This window comes from Exophiala viscosa (genome assembly GCF_022695815.1).
Source record: "Exophiala viscosa unplaced genomic scaffold EDD37scaffold_5, whole genome shotgun sequence".
NCBI classification, from domain to species: Eukaryota; Fungi; Ascomycota; class Eurotiomycetes; order Chaetothyriales; family Herpotrichiellaceae; genus Exophiala; species Exophiala viscosa.
In genome coordinates, this window is record NW_026944357.1 from 1,177,315 (window position 1) to 1,190,548 (window position 13,234).

Here is a 13,234-nt window from a genome sequence, read left to right on the forward strand (position 1 = left end):
TCCGGCAGAAGCCTCATGGCATACACAAAGAGCTCGGCCCCTGGTGGCCTGCTTCCTTTGCCGCCTTGGCCCACAAATGCTTTTCCAAAAGCCCCGGTTCGTGTGCCTACGATACGCAACGGCGAGGATGTCAGTCCGCAATCAAGCCAGCCTGGGTCAGCCGCGTATATGCCATCGGAAGCTTCCTCAGTATTTGCAACCTTTACGCCGGCGACAGAGTCGGATGTATCTGCAGCAATCGAAGCGGCCCTAAAGGCCAAACAGGCATGGCAGGACACGCCCTTTGTGGATCGAGCAGCAGTCTTCTTGAGGGCAGCCGAACTGGTGGCAGGTAAGTACCGATTCGAGCTCATGGCGGCGACTATGCTGGGACAGGGCAAGAATGCGTGGCAGGCAGAGATCGACGCTGCCGCGGAGCTGGCCGATTTCTATCGTTTCAATGTTTCGTACGCCGAGGAGATTTATTCCAGGCAACCTACCCTGAATGAGCGCGGGCAAGCAGGGTAAGGTGCACCAACAGTACTGAGGGAACATTTTCAGATGCTAATGTAGGCGAATCACAGGCGAACTGACTGGCGTCCACTGGAGGGCTTCGTCTATGCGATTTCCCCGTTCAATTTCACCGCCATTGGAGGAAACCTGATATCTGGACCGGCTCTTCTTGGAAATGTAGTTCTATGGAAGCCTTCTCCTTCCAACATCTACGCAAGCTATCTGGTTTACAAGATCTTGCGCGAAGCCGGGCTTCCGCCGAATGTCATTCAATTCATCAACGGCGACGCTGAGCTTGTCACCAAAGTTGCACTTGCGCGCCCTGAACTTTCTGCCATCAACTTTACAGGTTCTTCAGACGTCTTCCGCAGTTTATACGGCAAAATCGCAGATGGGGTGAGGGAAAAGAAATACCGAGACTTTCCCAGTCTCGTCGCAGAGACTTCGGGGAAGAACTTCCACCTCGTTCACAGCTCTGCGGATGTCAGCAACGCCGTCAAACACACCATTCGAGCTTCATTTGAGTATGCGGGTCAAAAGTGTTCAGCGTGCTCGCGCATTCACATCGCCGAGAGCCGTGCTGAACAGTTCTTTTCCGAGATGAAGCAGGAGCTTAGCAAGGTCGAAGTGGGAGCGCCCGAGGATTTCAAACCCTTCACGGGACCTGTCATCAATCAAGCCGCGTTTGATAAGATCACCAAAGCTATCGACGAGTCCAACAAGGACAGTCGACTCGAGCTTGTTGTTGGAGGCAAATACGACGGCAGTAAGGGATATTTCATCGAACCTACCATCTACTCTGCCAAAGAGGTGGATCATCCTCTTTTTGATCGAGAGCTCTTCGGTCCTGTTCTCGTTGCTCATATCTATCCTGATGCCGAGTTCGACCAGATCTTGACCAAGATTGACCAGCAAGGGGGCGGGTTTGCACTCACTGGATCTATCTTTGCTACCGACCCAGCGGCGATCCGGAAAGCGGAAGTTCGACTCCGATACGCTGCGGGCAACTTCTACACAAATTGCAAGACGACCGGTGCTGTCATCGGTCAACAATCTTTCGGCGGAGCCAGGGGAAGTGGCACCAATGACAAGGCGGGCAGCGCAAATATGCTGATGCGGTTCACGGCCCCTCGCACACTGAAGGAGGAGTACAATCATCTTGACAGTGTGCTCTATCCAAGCAATGCCTGAAGTTTCTTTCACTGCACTGTCGGGAATCGAGAGTGGGACATTGATAAAACTCTAGAGTCTGAGAAGTCTAGGAAGACTTGTAAAGCCTTGACGATAGCGGCGTAACCTCGGATCAACATATATAGTTATGATTTTGGGATTCTATCCGGGTCCGCCGGGTTGCTTCCGGATCGTCATTCTGATACTACAGTAGGTAAAGGAAGCGAAGGCTTCCTTTACAGATTTCCATCTTCTTGACTTTTTCGATCTTGTGACATACTGCGCGCAACACCTTCTTGTTGAACAAATAGCTACGAAGCAATGCTCGTGCTCTAGTCCAGATGGATGTGAGAACGTGTCTGCGGTCGTTGCCGCCCGAAACCATGGTGTGAGCCTGATTGCAAAAGGTCACATCTGCCTTTTCCGTTCAGCACCATGTCGAATGCCAAAGAAGATGTCAAGTTTGCACAAGAGGAGGAAACTCGTAGGCCACCCCTGCGATCTGTTCAAACAGAAGCTTTCAATCATGATTCCGCTCCTTCCGATGACTTATCCGTCGACGAGCAAGCTGCCGTTTTGGAGGCAATGTCCCTCGAGTCACCTCCAGGTCTGGTTCAGTCGCCCAGTAGTTACTCGACCGAGTTCAGTCCAACAAGTTCTGGTCCATGCTCTGTTCCCATCACTCCCATAACACCTACAACGCCAAACTCACCCACGCCATCCAAATTCATGACCGCTTTACAAGATGTCCGGCATTTTGCGGGTGGCCTGATCGCTCACCCATACGAGTCTACCAAGCACTATTCCATACTGCGTCATTCATCCGGACTGGTCTACTATAGTGGTCCAACCACCAATCTGGCCATCACCATCTTCTCAGACCGAGAAATTCCACCAGACAGGACGTTATGGTTGCAACGCAAAGGATTCTCCGGCAAGACTGGGTTGAAGATTGGCAGCTTGCTTGGTGCGCGAAGTACGTGGATCAATGTGACGCCGACCATCAAGGCCATCCCTGATCAACTCGACCCAAACAACGAACGTGCATGGCAGAGAGATATCAACAAATTCCTCAAGAAGGCACCCAAGGAAATCCGATCCCATCGTGTACGAGAGACCGACATACTCCGTATCCCTTGTGATGCAGATGATGGTTATCTAAGAGTGGTGCTTTGCACGGCGGAAGGCAAGAAGGTGCTTTGCGGCAGTCCCATCTTCCGACTAGCATCGTCAACCACCAGCTTCAGCTCCATGCGAGGCGCATCACTTAGCACCATGCCACTTGAAGTCGGTGCCAAGATTGGACAGTTCGTGGCTCGCAATGCGGTCTCCGCCACGTTCACTCCACTGGCAGACAATGCTCGATCGGCTGTTACAGGTCAATTGACTCAGATATACAAGCCCAGTTTTGCCGTGCAGGAAGTCGCGAACTACGCTTACAGCTCTGAAGCACCGAAAGTGCAAGGACGACTTGATAATCTGAACCAGCAGTACGATCAAGCTCGGGATGCTTCTCTGGATCCAGTACAACAACACGCATACGACGCTCTGGCGCGACCGGATATCGTAGGCCCCGAGTCTGGCCCTGTCCAGCCGTTCCCAGTTCGTTTCCAAGGGAAAGTGGTGCAGGGCACAGGGCGAAGCAAAGCATTACTGAAAATACCGACCGCGAATCTGACGGGCGTACCTGACGAGATTCTCTGGCGATATAAAGGTGTATTCTTCGGTTGGGCAGCAATCAGCTGGCCCAAGAAGGTCGAATCCGAAAAGGGCGCCTCTGGCGTATGGCACAAAGCCATCATTTTCATGTCTCCTGATCCGGACCGAAGGAGGACGGTGGTACACCGGAACACTGCTCGAGTTTATCTGTTGCACGATTTCCAAGCCACTCAACTGATTGATGCAAAGTTATCCATCATGATGATGGGGTACCTTCGCGCCATGGACGAACCGGGTCCGGATGAGCAAGTGGATGTTGACGCGCAAATGTTTGATATCTATAAAGATGTCGCAGTTACTACTACAAGTCTGAGTCGACCCCCGTGGTCGGCAGAAGCAACGTTGGAGCGGATCCGGTCAGCGGCGTCAAGCCGGTCCATGACTGAGCGATATGTCGATCTCAGACAGAATACACAGAGGCAGATTGACAGAGTCCCGGTCAATCGGCTGGGCATCAGGACGGAGAGTGCTGCTTTGAAGGACAAGTTGATTGGGGCTGGAGGAGTCTGGATTCCACGACAGTCACAGTCGTTGGGCTATGCGTATACGAATTAATGAACTGATGTCTCTCTGTGTCACATATTGGAATTGTATCTGAGGCTGTGGCTACGGCCATTCCTTAGATTTTCCTGTTTAGTGTGGTCCGACCTCAATCGATGTACTTCACCCTCGCCTCACTCTCTGCCCTTTATACATTAAACCCACGGGATTTTCATCAACAATCAGAGACAAAGCCATCCGCTTCTTGGCCAACTGTAAAAGCAGGTTGGTTTCACAGTTAATGGGCCGCTTTGGATGAAGGATTGTTCTTCGTAGAAATTGTAGACATCGTAGTAAACGAGAAAAACCATACACTGGAATGGTTTCACTTACCACCAGCCAGATGAACACCATTCAATCTGCCTGGTGGCAAAGTTTTTGCTCTTTTGGTATGGCTATATTGAAGTCAACTGGCCACTCTTTATGCATGGAGTACAGGTAGTGAATCAGGTTGACGTCTATCCTACACGGAAAAATACCCCGTAGATGCCGATGCCAATGTCTAACGGGTCTATATGACGTAGCCATGCAGCTCCAATTTCTGCCCCTCAAACCTCTCAAAGGGCTTCCTTCCCTCATGCCAGTGCAGCGGGGTTTCCGTCTCCGTCTCCGACCAGAACCCCTTCGACTTCGACTACCAACGAACTGCAATTGATCGTTCTTAAGCGGGGATTCAGGTCTCGTGGCATGGTTGTTTTTCTCAGGGATTGATGCTCTTCTCCGCTCGTCGGCCGCCCAGTCGGTTCAATGCATAGCGGAGATGATGACTTCGCCATGGGATTCACTGGGGTCGGATGGATGTTTATGTGCCTCTCGTCTACTCCTCTCTTGTGACTTCTTGTGATACATTTCTGGATTCGTCTTCAAACTGCCCACATCTCGTCGTCTACCCTGAACCTTGTTTCTCAACTCACTGACACCAGGCAGTTTCTATTGCTGAAGCAACAACATCCAAGATTGACCATAAGACGTGATTACAGCCACACCTCCTAGAGCCTCTACCACTCGCGGCGCACGACATATCACATCCTCCTCAGTACCTACCGTCGAGATGTCCGAGATGAACGCCGTTCGCTTCCACGGCCAAAAAGACATCCGCCTCGACAGAATCCCCGTCCCCTCCGTCAAGCCAGGACAAGTCAAAATCGCCCCGAAATTCTGCGGCATCTGCGGCTCCGATCTGCACGAGTACCTCGGCGGCGCGAACCTGATTCCCCAGCAGGGCCACCCTCATCCCATCACCGGCGAGACCCTTCCCCTCACCCTGGGCCACGAGTTCAGCGGCATCGTCGAAGAAATTGGCCCCGGGGTCGAGCACATCAGGCCTGGCGACCGAGTGTGCGTACAACCCATCATCTACGACGACAGCTGTCGCGCCTGCAAGCGCGGGCTGGTCAATTGCTGTGACAAAAACGGCTTCGTCGGCCTGAGCGGCTGGGGCGGCGGGCTGAGCGAACATATGGTCGTCCCTGCGAGTTGCGTCAAACCTTTACCAGATAATATCTCATTGGAAGTTGGGGCGCTGATCGAGCCGTTGGCCGTCGGCTGGCATGCGGTGGACATCTCGCCGTACAAGGACGGCGACGCAGCGCTCGTGCTTGGTGGAGGACCGATCGGTCTTGCGGTGGTGCAAGCGTTAGTGGGCAAAGGGTGCAAGAACATCATCGTTAGCGAAGTGAGCGGCAAGAGAAGGGAATTTGCCAAACAATTCGGCGCACACCATGTCATTGACCCTGTCAAGTCGGATATCGTCGAAGAAGTCGAGAAATTGACCAACGATGAAGGCGCGGATGTCGCGTTCGATGCAGCGGGCGTACAAATCGCTGTCGATACGGCGTTCAAGGCGATCAAGGCGAGAGGAACGCTAGTCAACATCGCGGTATGGGAGAAGCGAGCCACCTTAAATATGAATGACGTTACGTTCAGGGAGAGAAGGTATCTGGGAATGTAAGTACCCTTTGTCATATCGCCTAAATCGATGGAGGTGGGCAAAAGGACTAACAATCGCACGCAGAGCGACGTATTCTCTAGGCGATTTTGAAGCTGTCATCAAGGCCATTTCTTCAGGTAAGATCCACCACTCCTCAGACTCCGGGTGCTTGCTGATGAGAATCAGGTGCAATGAAACCGGAAGGGATGATCACCAAGGTAATCAAGCTGGATCGGGTCGCCGAGGAAGGATTCAAGGCATTGATTGAGGACAAGGAGAATCAAGTCAAGATCCTGGTCGACGTGGGTGCTGGCATATAAAAATGTACAAAACAAAAGCGCAGTCTGGAGTTCATAGTCAGTGAGCATTTCGTCGACAACTCAAGAATCGATCGATTCTTTGGCCGAAGGCACAAACTCTCCAATACCAATTCTCATGATTTCGTTTTCATCCTCATTGATATGGGCCCTTCTGCTTATACAACCGTGTCCATACCGCCACGCTCACTTCCTTTAGGACTAGCAAGTTGACTCTGACTCGGACCCTCGCTCTGGCTCTGGCTGTTCTTGGTCATCTTGCTCAACCTCCAACTCACTCTAGGAGTACTGTCAAGCTCGTGCTCCGTATCCAATTCCTTGTCAATTACAAAGTGCCCGACGAAGCAGCACATCACCAACGCCAATCCACCCAGACCGCATAAGAACGCGAACACCCCGCGGAAACCGTAGACGTACGCACCAATCACTGCTGCAAGATCAGGTTGATTGCCCGCCTTCAATACAGTGATATACGCTTCAGCATTCCGAGCAATTGACGTAGCAAGATCCAAATCCCGCAGCTTGACGCTCATAACGTTCTGGAAGACTGACCCGCCGATGCCCAAGCCAATGGCCATCCCTAAACTGCGCAGGAAGGCGTACATAGCGAACGCGGCCCCCTCATCGCCAGGCAGCGAAACAGCTTGAGAAGCACAGTTAAGCGAGTTCAAGAGCAAGCCGTGTCCGAGACCAAGAAGAATGAGGACAATGACCCAGACTGCAGTGCTGGTTTGGGCGTCCCAGATGATCGTCAGGCCTGTGGCGAGCGTGAGGACGATCCACCCTGACCAGATGGCCCAGCGGTATGTGCCTATGCGGGTGATTAGACCGCCACACACCACTGAACTTGGGACCAGGGTGAGCGTGACTGCGAGCAGTGAAACCCCGGTGCGTACAGGCGAGTCAAGCTTGACGGACTCGAAGAAGAAGGGTATGTAGTAGAGTTGGCCGTAGAGCTGTGACGTGTCAACTACACGCAACCAGAAAGGAAGAGGGAGTATTCTTACCAGGAGCCCCTGAAAGAATGTACCAGCGTACACGGCGAACGCTGAACGATTCTGGAACAGTGAGTGTCGGAGGAAAGGTTCCGCAGCCCCATAACGTTCCCAGAGTATCGTGACTACGAGACCTGCCGAGCCAACGACCAAAGGGACGATGGTGCGGAAACTGGACCATGGCTCTTGCGTGCCTCCCCAGGATATTGCGATGAGGAAGGATGTGGCTGAGGAGATGAACAGAAAGCCTCCGAGCCAGTCTACGCGATTGAACATTTCTGTCCAGGTCGAGTCGCGCGGTTTGAGGCGGACGAATACTGGGACGCAGATTAAGCCAATGCCACAGAACGGGAACATCAGGTAGAACACCCAGCGCCAGAGTCGGGGCGTTGCGAAGACGCCTCCGACAAGGGGCCCAATACCGGTCCCTAATGCCCATGCTGCTTGGCTGTGACGACAAGGTGAGCAAGGCTTCCTCGGGAGTATTGCAAAACTTACATGATCGCCAGATATTTCGGGCGGAATCTCAAAGGCACAATATCCGTGAATATGACCCCCGAGAGGATTATGATGCCGCCACCACCAACACCCTGCACGCACCTTCCGGCAAGTAGGAGACCTATATCGTGTGCAACGACACACAGTATCGTGCCGACGGCGAAGAACAATATTGAAGCAAACAGGCAGTGAGGTCGACCGAGGATGTTGCTGATTGATGCCGTGAAAGGCATCGTCACAGCACAGGTGAGGAGGTAGGAGGTCCCGATCCAGAAGCCCTGGGTTGTGCTTGCATCGAATGCTCGGACGATTGTCTGCACAGGAAATCAGCATTTGGTATGGAGATTTTGGAATGAGCTCTCGAGAACTGCAGACGCACCGATAGAGAGGTAATGATGGTAGTAGCATCGAGGCTGACCATTAGCGAGACGACTGACAGTGTGAGCATGACCAACAACTCATGGCCTGAAGGTTTCCAATTCTGGACACGATCTTGTCGTGTAGAGTCGAGCCCATCACGCTGTAGTTCTGCAGCGTTGTCTTGCGAAGCCAACATGTTGTGAACGTGAAGAGGCTGTGCATGCGATTTCGAGCTCTCCTTGTTTATCAAAGGCGTGGTGAAGGAGTTGTGTCAATGATTGAGGAAAGAAATGTCTAACATGCAAACAGCCGGGCGCAAACAAGATGAAAGATTGATGTTGCCAATCCAGGTCAAGATCCGCAACGCGATGATGTGAGAGCATTGTTATTGTCATCGCTTCACCCCTCATCGCGAGATGTCGAGGTTCCCTGGTCGACAATTTCATTGTGAAGCGATACCTACCTGGGTAAGATTCGCGACAGGCAGAGTGAATCTGTGAAGACCGTTGTAATCCAGTCTCGTCCAGAGGTTTGTTCAAGAAACATACCAGTAACCACAAGTCTTCCAGCATGGAGAGGTGCTCACATATCCAGTTTCCCACATATGATTTGCCCACAGCTGTTCTGCGTATACTGTGAGGTTTTCCATATTCGGAGACGTTACACGAGCCGACCGAGTTGTCTTTCTCGGTCTTCATTCATCCGGCGAGCCAGCCGCAAGAAGCATACCATTTATTGTCAACACACTGTTAGTGATTCATCATGAATGGACATGGAACTGCTAACATTGTCAAGGCACCATGAAGACTTTAGAGTAGTTGTTGGCTCGTTGTAGGCTGAAGAGCTTGGAGAAGGGAATCTCCAATCCATATTGGGTTAGCGTATTGTTAGTTATTCTCAGCCTTGTCCGGCCCCTGAATAAATACACTGCCCGGTTTAAAGCATTACTGAAATCATCCTTGAACATGTTGCTGATCACAATACCGTACAACGAACTGTCGCGGCTTAAGGTCTTGTTATTGCGAAGCACTCTCTTACCTTCGGTAATGCACTAGACCGCCAGATGTGGATTGAAATGTTCCCATGAAGCACCAGCAATGCTGGCCGAAGGAACCTCTTAATACAATGCTAGGGTATCAACGTTATTCTGTGGTAAGCCAGCCCACGGCTGCGTCACATGTATAGTCTTGCCCTGCCTCCGCTGCCCGGGATGCTGAGCGTCTCTTGCATCAAATTCCATCGTTCGTGAGAGGCACAGCAAAACTTCCTCATCTCGGATCAGGACAGAACGAACATTTCGAGAAACGATCGAGGCAACCATCGCATCTCCTCAAAACTTGCAAAGCAAGTCCACCCCCTCCTCGACCTCGTCATCTCCGCGGGATGGAGACTGCCCTTCCCGCAATCTATCTTCCAAATCTTCAGGCAGCAACAGATTGCTGGGAGAGCAATCGACGGCAGGTCTTCCACGAACTCTCACCGAAAAAGGGCAATTGCTGCACCTCCGCATTTGCAGTGGCTTGGTCGATGCTTCAAGCCAGCCGAATATAAAGCCTGAGTACAAGCTCACAATGGTGAAGCTGGAGCCACGGTATGCGGCGTGGGTAGACATTTCCTTTCTTGACGCTGATATGGAGAAGTCTCCCACGCTCGATGGTCAATGTCGAGTGGCGCATATAGGTTCTCACCGAATAGCTGTCGATAGAGATATTCCTGGTGAGGGCTTTGGCCCAGCGATAATATGTGCTGATAGCGCATCGGCAGATTATCACTTCTTCTTTGTCTCCTTCTTCTTCGCCTGTTCCAGCTTCCCCAGCTCTTCCTTAAGGATCATTTCCAACCCCTCATTTCTCCGTGTCAACAGCATGACATCGTCCGTCTGTACCTTGCTCCGGCCGGCATGTTTCGCGAACGACTCAAGGTCGATAGCAGCATTACCTGTAAGACCCAGTCAGTCTACAATTCGCACTATGTGGAAGGAAAGCATGCGTAGGCATACCAATCTGTGCCCAGACCAATTCCATCAGACTACCAATGAACTGCGGAGTTGCATTGACACCAAGGTTGATGCTCTCTTCGTCGACGATCTTGCCAATCTGGAACCACAATGCAGAGCGGAGTTTCTAGAGACCAAAAGTCAGCCTTAATGTCGTGCCGCTCGATAACAATTCTGCAGGGCTCTGTAGTGTTGAGTGAGGGGTTTCAACGGCTCAATCCCGCAGTTGCTGGCATGGAATTCGAGAGACAAGTTCGGTGCTGTACATACCTTCTGCAAAGCCTCAGCCTCGACCTGAGTGTCTGTTGTCGACGCCATGCTGGCGGATTTGTCGGCGCAGTTGTGCAGGGCTTATTGCAGAAAGAGTAAACACTTTCGCAGCCTCGACGCGTCACGCGAATATTACAGATCGCGTCCAGACGATGTACCGTAGCATTACGGTGAGGTACGACTACCACTTCGCACTCGCAGTCACACTTCACCCGTTGTTATCGTCCATCAATTACATCTTCATGCAGGATTCTACCATTCCTGGAAACGCGTCGAATCATGTCATGCTTGTCATCAAAGCACCTGATCCCTTGCAAAAAGCATTGCGAGCAGATATCAAAGTCTGCTAAATTGCAGATTGAGCAATGGTAGTGCAGGTCGGTACACAACATTCCGCACTCATCACAGTTGACAGAGAACGAGTATCGGTCTCGCAGAGACTCGGCGACTTGATTAGCTGGCAGCGGTTTGGCGTTATCATCCTGTCGCGGTTGGATGTCTGGAGGTAACGTCCTGATCAATCGTGCTGCAGGAGGCCGTCGTGCAGGATCTGCAGCCCGACACGCCGTCACAACCTCGTCCACCCACGCTGGCAAATCTGGACCACATCGCGGCAAATCGACAGGGTTGCTGTGCGCGGCGGAGCAGCCATAATGTGGCACCGTTGCGCAATCGTTCACGCGACAGAAAATCCCACAGACTGTAGATGAGTGTTTGGCAATTAACCATATGACGAGACCGAGCTGGAAGATGTCGGATTGGAAGGTGAGTGTTTTGTTGTGCGAGAGAGCGCCATAAGCAGTCTCGCGACGCAATTCTGGGGGAAGGTACCCACGTCTGTTTGGCCAATGATTGCCAGAACCTGCGATTTTCGTGAAGAATGTGCTGTCATCGGTACTCACTCCAGTGGCTCCAACTTCGATGCAACCTACAACCTTGCCTTTGCTGTGGACTTCTGCCACGGCAGCGATGATATGCCGAATCCACTTCTCCCGTCGAGACCAAGGAATGACCTGTTGAGAGAGAGAAGCTCGTTCCAGTATCTGCTGGACGGACCCAAGCTCAGGACATATTTGCAGGTAACTCTTGATCTGGCGACGGGTATCATCGACCACAATGACAACGAGGCTCGCCACGCCTCTACAATCTTTCAGCTCGAACAGTGTCCAAAGGTCTTTCATGAATTCTGAAACATGGTTGGTGCCTTCGTTAGAATCTGCAAACGGGACAATCCTCTCAATGCAGACCTGGGCTTCTGCGAGTACAATGTAGGAAGAGGAGGATATCCGCCAGTATACCACGATCTCGCTTTCCAGAAACTGCGGGCATCCAATATGCTCAATATCAGTGAGGTAAAGAGAAGTTTCGCACGCTTCAGCCTCCTTCAGATCCTCACTGACTAGACATCTCGACTTGTCAAAAGTGATTTCTTGCAGGGGCGATACCTCTAGCTGCATCGCCACGTTTGTCACCGAGTTGAACAGCTGAGTCGTTGCTAGTAGAGCTTCGAGAGGTTTGTGGATGGATTGAGGCAGCGTCTTGCAGGAATGATCAAGTGAGGACCCTGCACGAACGTCGAAGGCAGTGGAGATCGTAGGGCTGACTATGGTGGTAGCCAGGACGGTGACACGTCGCCACCGACGAGGAGTCTCCGCGTAAAGAAGGAAGAATTTGTCGACTTTGACCGAGACAGCTCGGTATTGTTCCATCATTGACAGTACGGCAATTCTCTCATCAAATGGACCTTCCGGGACATACTGCTCTGGAAAGAAGCTCTCGGACATCTCGAACCGGAAGTCGGCAATACTCGCGCATGGCGTGTAGAACTTCTCGCTGAGCATCTCTGATAGCTCTGCTGAGTACAGCTGAGTTGTCTCAAGGACGGTCTGTAAGACCTGGACATGCGGAGGAAGGTCCGTATCTTCCGGATTGTCATTGACTTTGACGACATTGTTGGCTGGCCCGCTCGTCAAGGCATCATTCCTGGTGCTGGACGTCGGTTGGTGCCGCAACGACCCCTGAAATTCCATCAGTCGAAGGAGTAACCCATTGCATTTGTTCTGCTGCTGACGCAGCTCCTCCGCAATGTCATTTACAGCTTCCATTGAGGTCTGTTGGTTTTGTACCATGGTGCTGCGCAGGTTCTCGAGCTCTTGCGCCAGACGGGACAGTTGCTGGCTTGACTCGCGCGATGTGATGGCGACATCGTCATTGCCTTGGCCATTGATGGCCATTTGTTTGATTCTGGTCATTTCGACATTGGTCACAATGCTTTTAAATTGAACAAAGTAAGGCTGGTTTTGCGGCTGACAGGAAGAGCAGAGCGAGGCATGGACGCCGCAACTGGTGCAAGTGCTGGCTCTGGCAGACGCTTGAGTTATATCAAAGATCTCGCGAAACCGAGTTTGGTGCTTCAAGAGAAGGGTTCTGTCGGTTGTGAGACTTCGATGGTAGGTTAATAATTCCAGTGTGTCACTCACATGCTCAAAATATCGACCGTGGTGGCAAGATCTCGCTTGGAAACAATCAAATCATGCTTGAGCCGCTTCACGCTTCCGTGGTGCCTCAGCCATTTCCTTCGGCCAAATTTGTCTGAGGCTAGCCCAGCAACGCTGGGAGACTTCCTGAATTTCGTATCAACTACCACTTTCGCAGATTCAAGAGCCTGTTGGGTCTTTGCTAGTCCGGATGTAACGTCTGTATTCTCAAACTCATGTTGTGCAGTTGCCCACTTCAGGAAGGTCGCAAGACCGGTGATCTGCTCCAATTCGTCGTTCAACTCCCAGAGTTCATGAGGGGCATGCCAAAATGCTTCTGCACCTTTCACTGCGGTTGAGGCCGCCTTGACCACCGACAGGATGCTTGCGGCGGCCGAAACTGGATCCATAGTGTTCTCCACAGTATGAGAAGCGATTGTGGTATATATACATCTCTGTACATCAACACT

At 51.8% G+C, this 13,234-nt stretch overlaps 5 protein-coding genes across 5 annotated transcripts; 3 read left to right on the forward strand and 2 right to left on the reverse strand.

Moving 5' to 3' along the window:
- Positions 1-15: 15 nt before the first annotated feature.
- Positions 16-1,782, forward strand: EDD37DRAFT_681414 (1-pyrroline-5-carboxylate dehydrogenase; the record flags this gene model as incomplete). Its single annotated transcript, XM_062819750.1, has 3 exons — positions 16-43; positions 92-503; positions 564-1,782. The coding sequence occupies 3 exons, from the start codon at positions 16-18 to the stop codon at positions 1,681-1,683; spliced, it is 1,560 nt and encodes a 519-aa protein (XP_062670311.1). The 3' UTR covers positions 1,684-1,782.
- A 75-nt stretch (positions 1,783-1,857) lies between these two features.
- Positions 1,858-4,189, forward strand: EDD37DRAFT_630982 (uncharacterized protein). Its single transcript, XM_062816620.1, has one exon. It carries the CDS (start codon positions 2,098-2,100, stop codon positions 3,934-3,936), a length of 1,839 nt encoding a protein of 612 aa, XP_062670312.1. The 5' UTR covers positions 1,858-2,097; the 3' UTR covers positions 3,937-4,189.
- Positions 4,190-4,508: 319 nt separating this feature from the next.
- On the forward strand, positions 4,509-6,301 carry EDD37DRAFT_630983 (uncharacterized protein). The gene is made up of 3 exons (XM_062816621.1): positions 4,509-5,868; positions 5,936-5,988; positions 6,038-6,301. The coding sequence occupies exons 1-3, from the start codon at positions 4,973-4,975 to the stop codon at positions 6,169-6,171; spliced, it is 1,083 nt and encodes a 360-aa protein (XP_062670313.1). The 5' UTR covers positions 4,509-4,972; the 3' UTR covers positions 6,172-6,301.
- A 25-nt stretch (positions 6,302-6,326) lies between these two features.
- EDD37DRAFT_564261 (DNA repair protein RAD50) lies at positions 6,327-8,217 on the reverse strand (the record flags this gene model as incomplete). Its single annotated transcript, XM_062813998.1, has 4 exons — positions 6,327-7,124; positions 7,176-7,611; positions 7,662-7,975; positions 8,041-8,217. The coding sequence occupies 4 exons, from the start codon at positions 8,215-8,217 to the stop codon at positions 6,327-6,329; spliced, it is 1,725 nt and encodes a 574-aa protein (XP_062670314.1).
- A 1,572-nt stretch (positions 8,218-9,789) lies between these two features.
- EDD37DRAFT_609424 (uncharacterized protein) lies at positions 9,790-13,174 on the reverse strand (the record flags this gene model as incomplete). The annotated part of the gene is made up of 5 exons (XM_062815130.1): positions 9,790-9,959; positions 10,021-10,144; positions 10,288-10,367; positions 10,544-12,729; positions 12,768-13,174. The coding sequence occupies 5 exons, from the start codon at positions 13,172-13,174 to the stop codon at positions 9,790-9,792; spliced, it is 2,967 nt and encodes a 988-aa protein (XP_062670315.1).
- Positions 13,175-13,234: the final 60 nt, after the last annotated feature.

Coding starts and splice junctions, on each gene's coding strand:
- EDD37DRAFT_630982 (XM_062816620.1), top strand. CDS start 2,098: ATGTCGAATGCCAAAGAAGATGTCAAGTTTGCACAAGAGGAGGAAACT.
- EDD37DRAFT_630983 (XM_062816621.1), top strand. CDS start 4,973: ATGTCCGAGATGAACGCCGTTCGCTTCCACGGCCAAAAAGACATCCGC. Junction 5,869..5,935: donor GAGAGAAGGTATCTGGGAAT/GTAAGTACCCTT, acceptor AATCGCACGCAG/AGCGACGTATTCTCTAGGCG. Junction 5,989..6,037: donor CATCAAGGCCATTTCTTCAG/GTAAGATCCACC, acceptor GATGAGAATCAG/GTGCAATGAAACCGGAAGGG.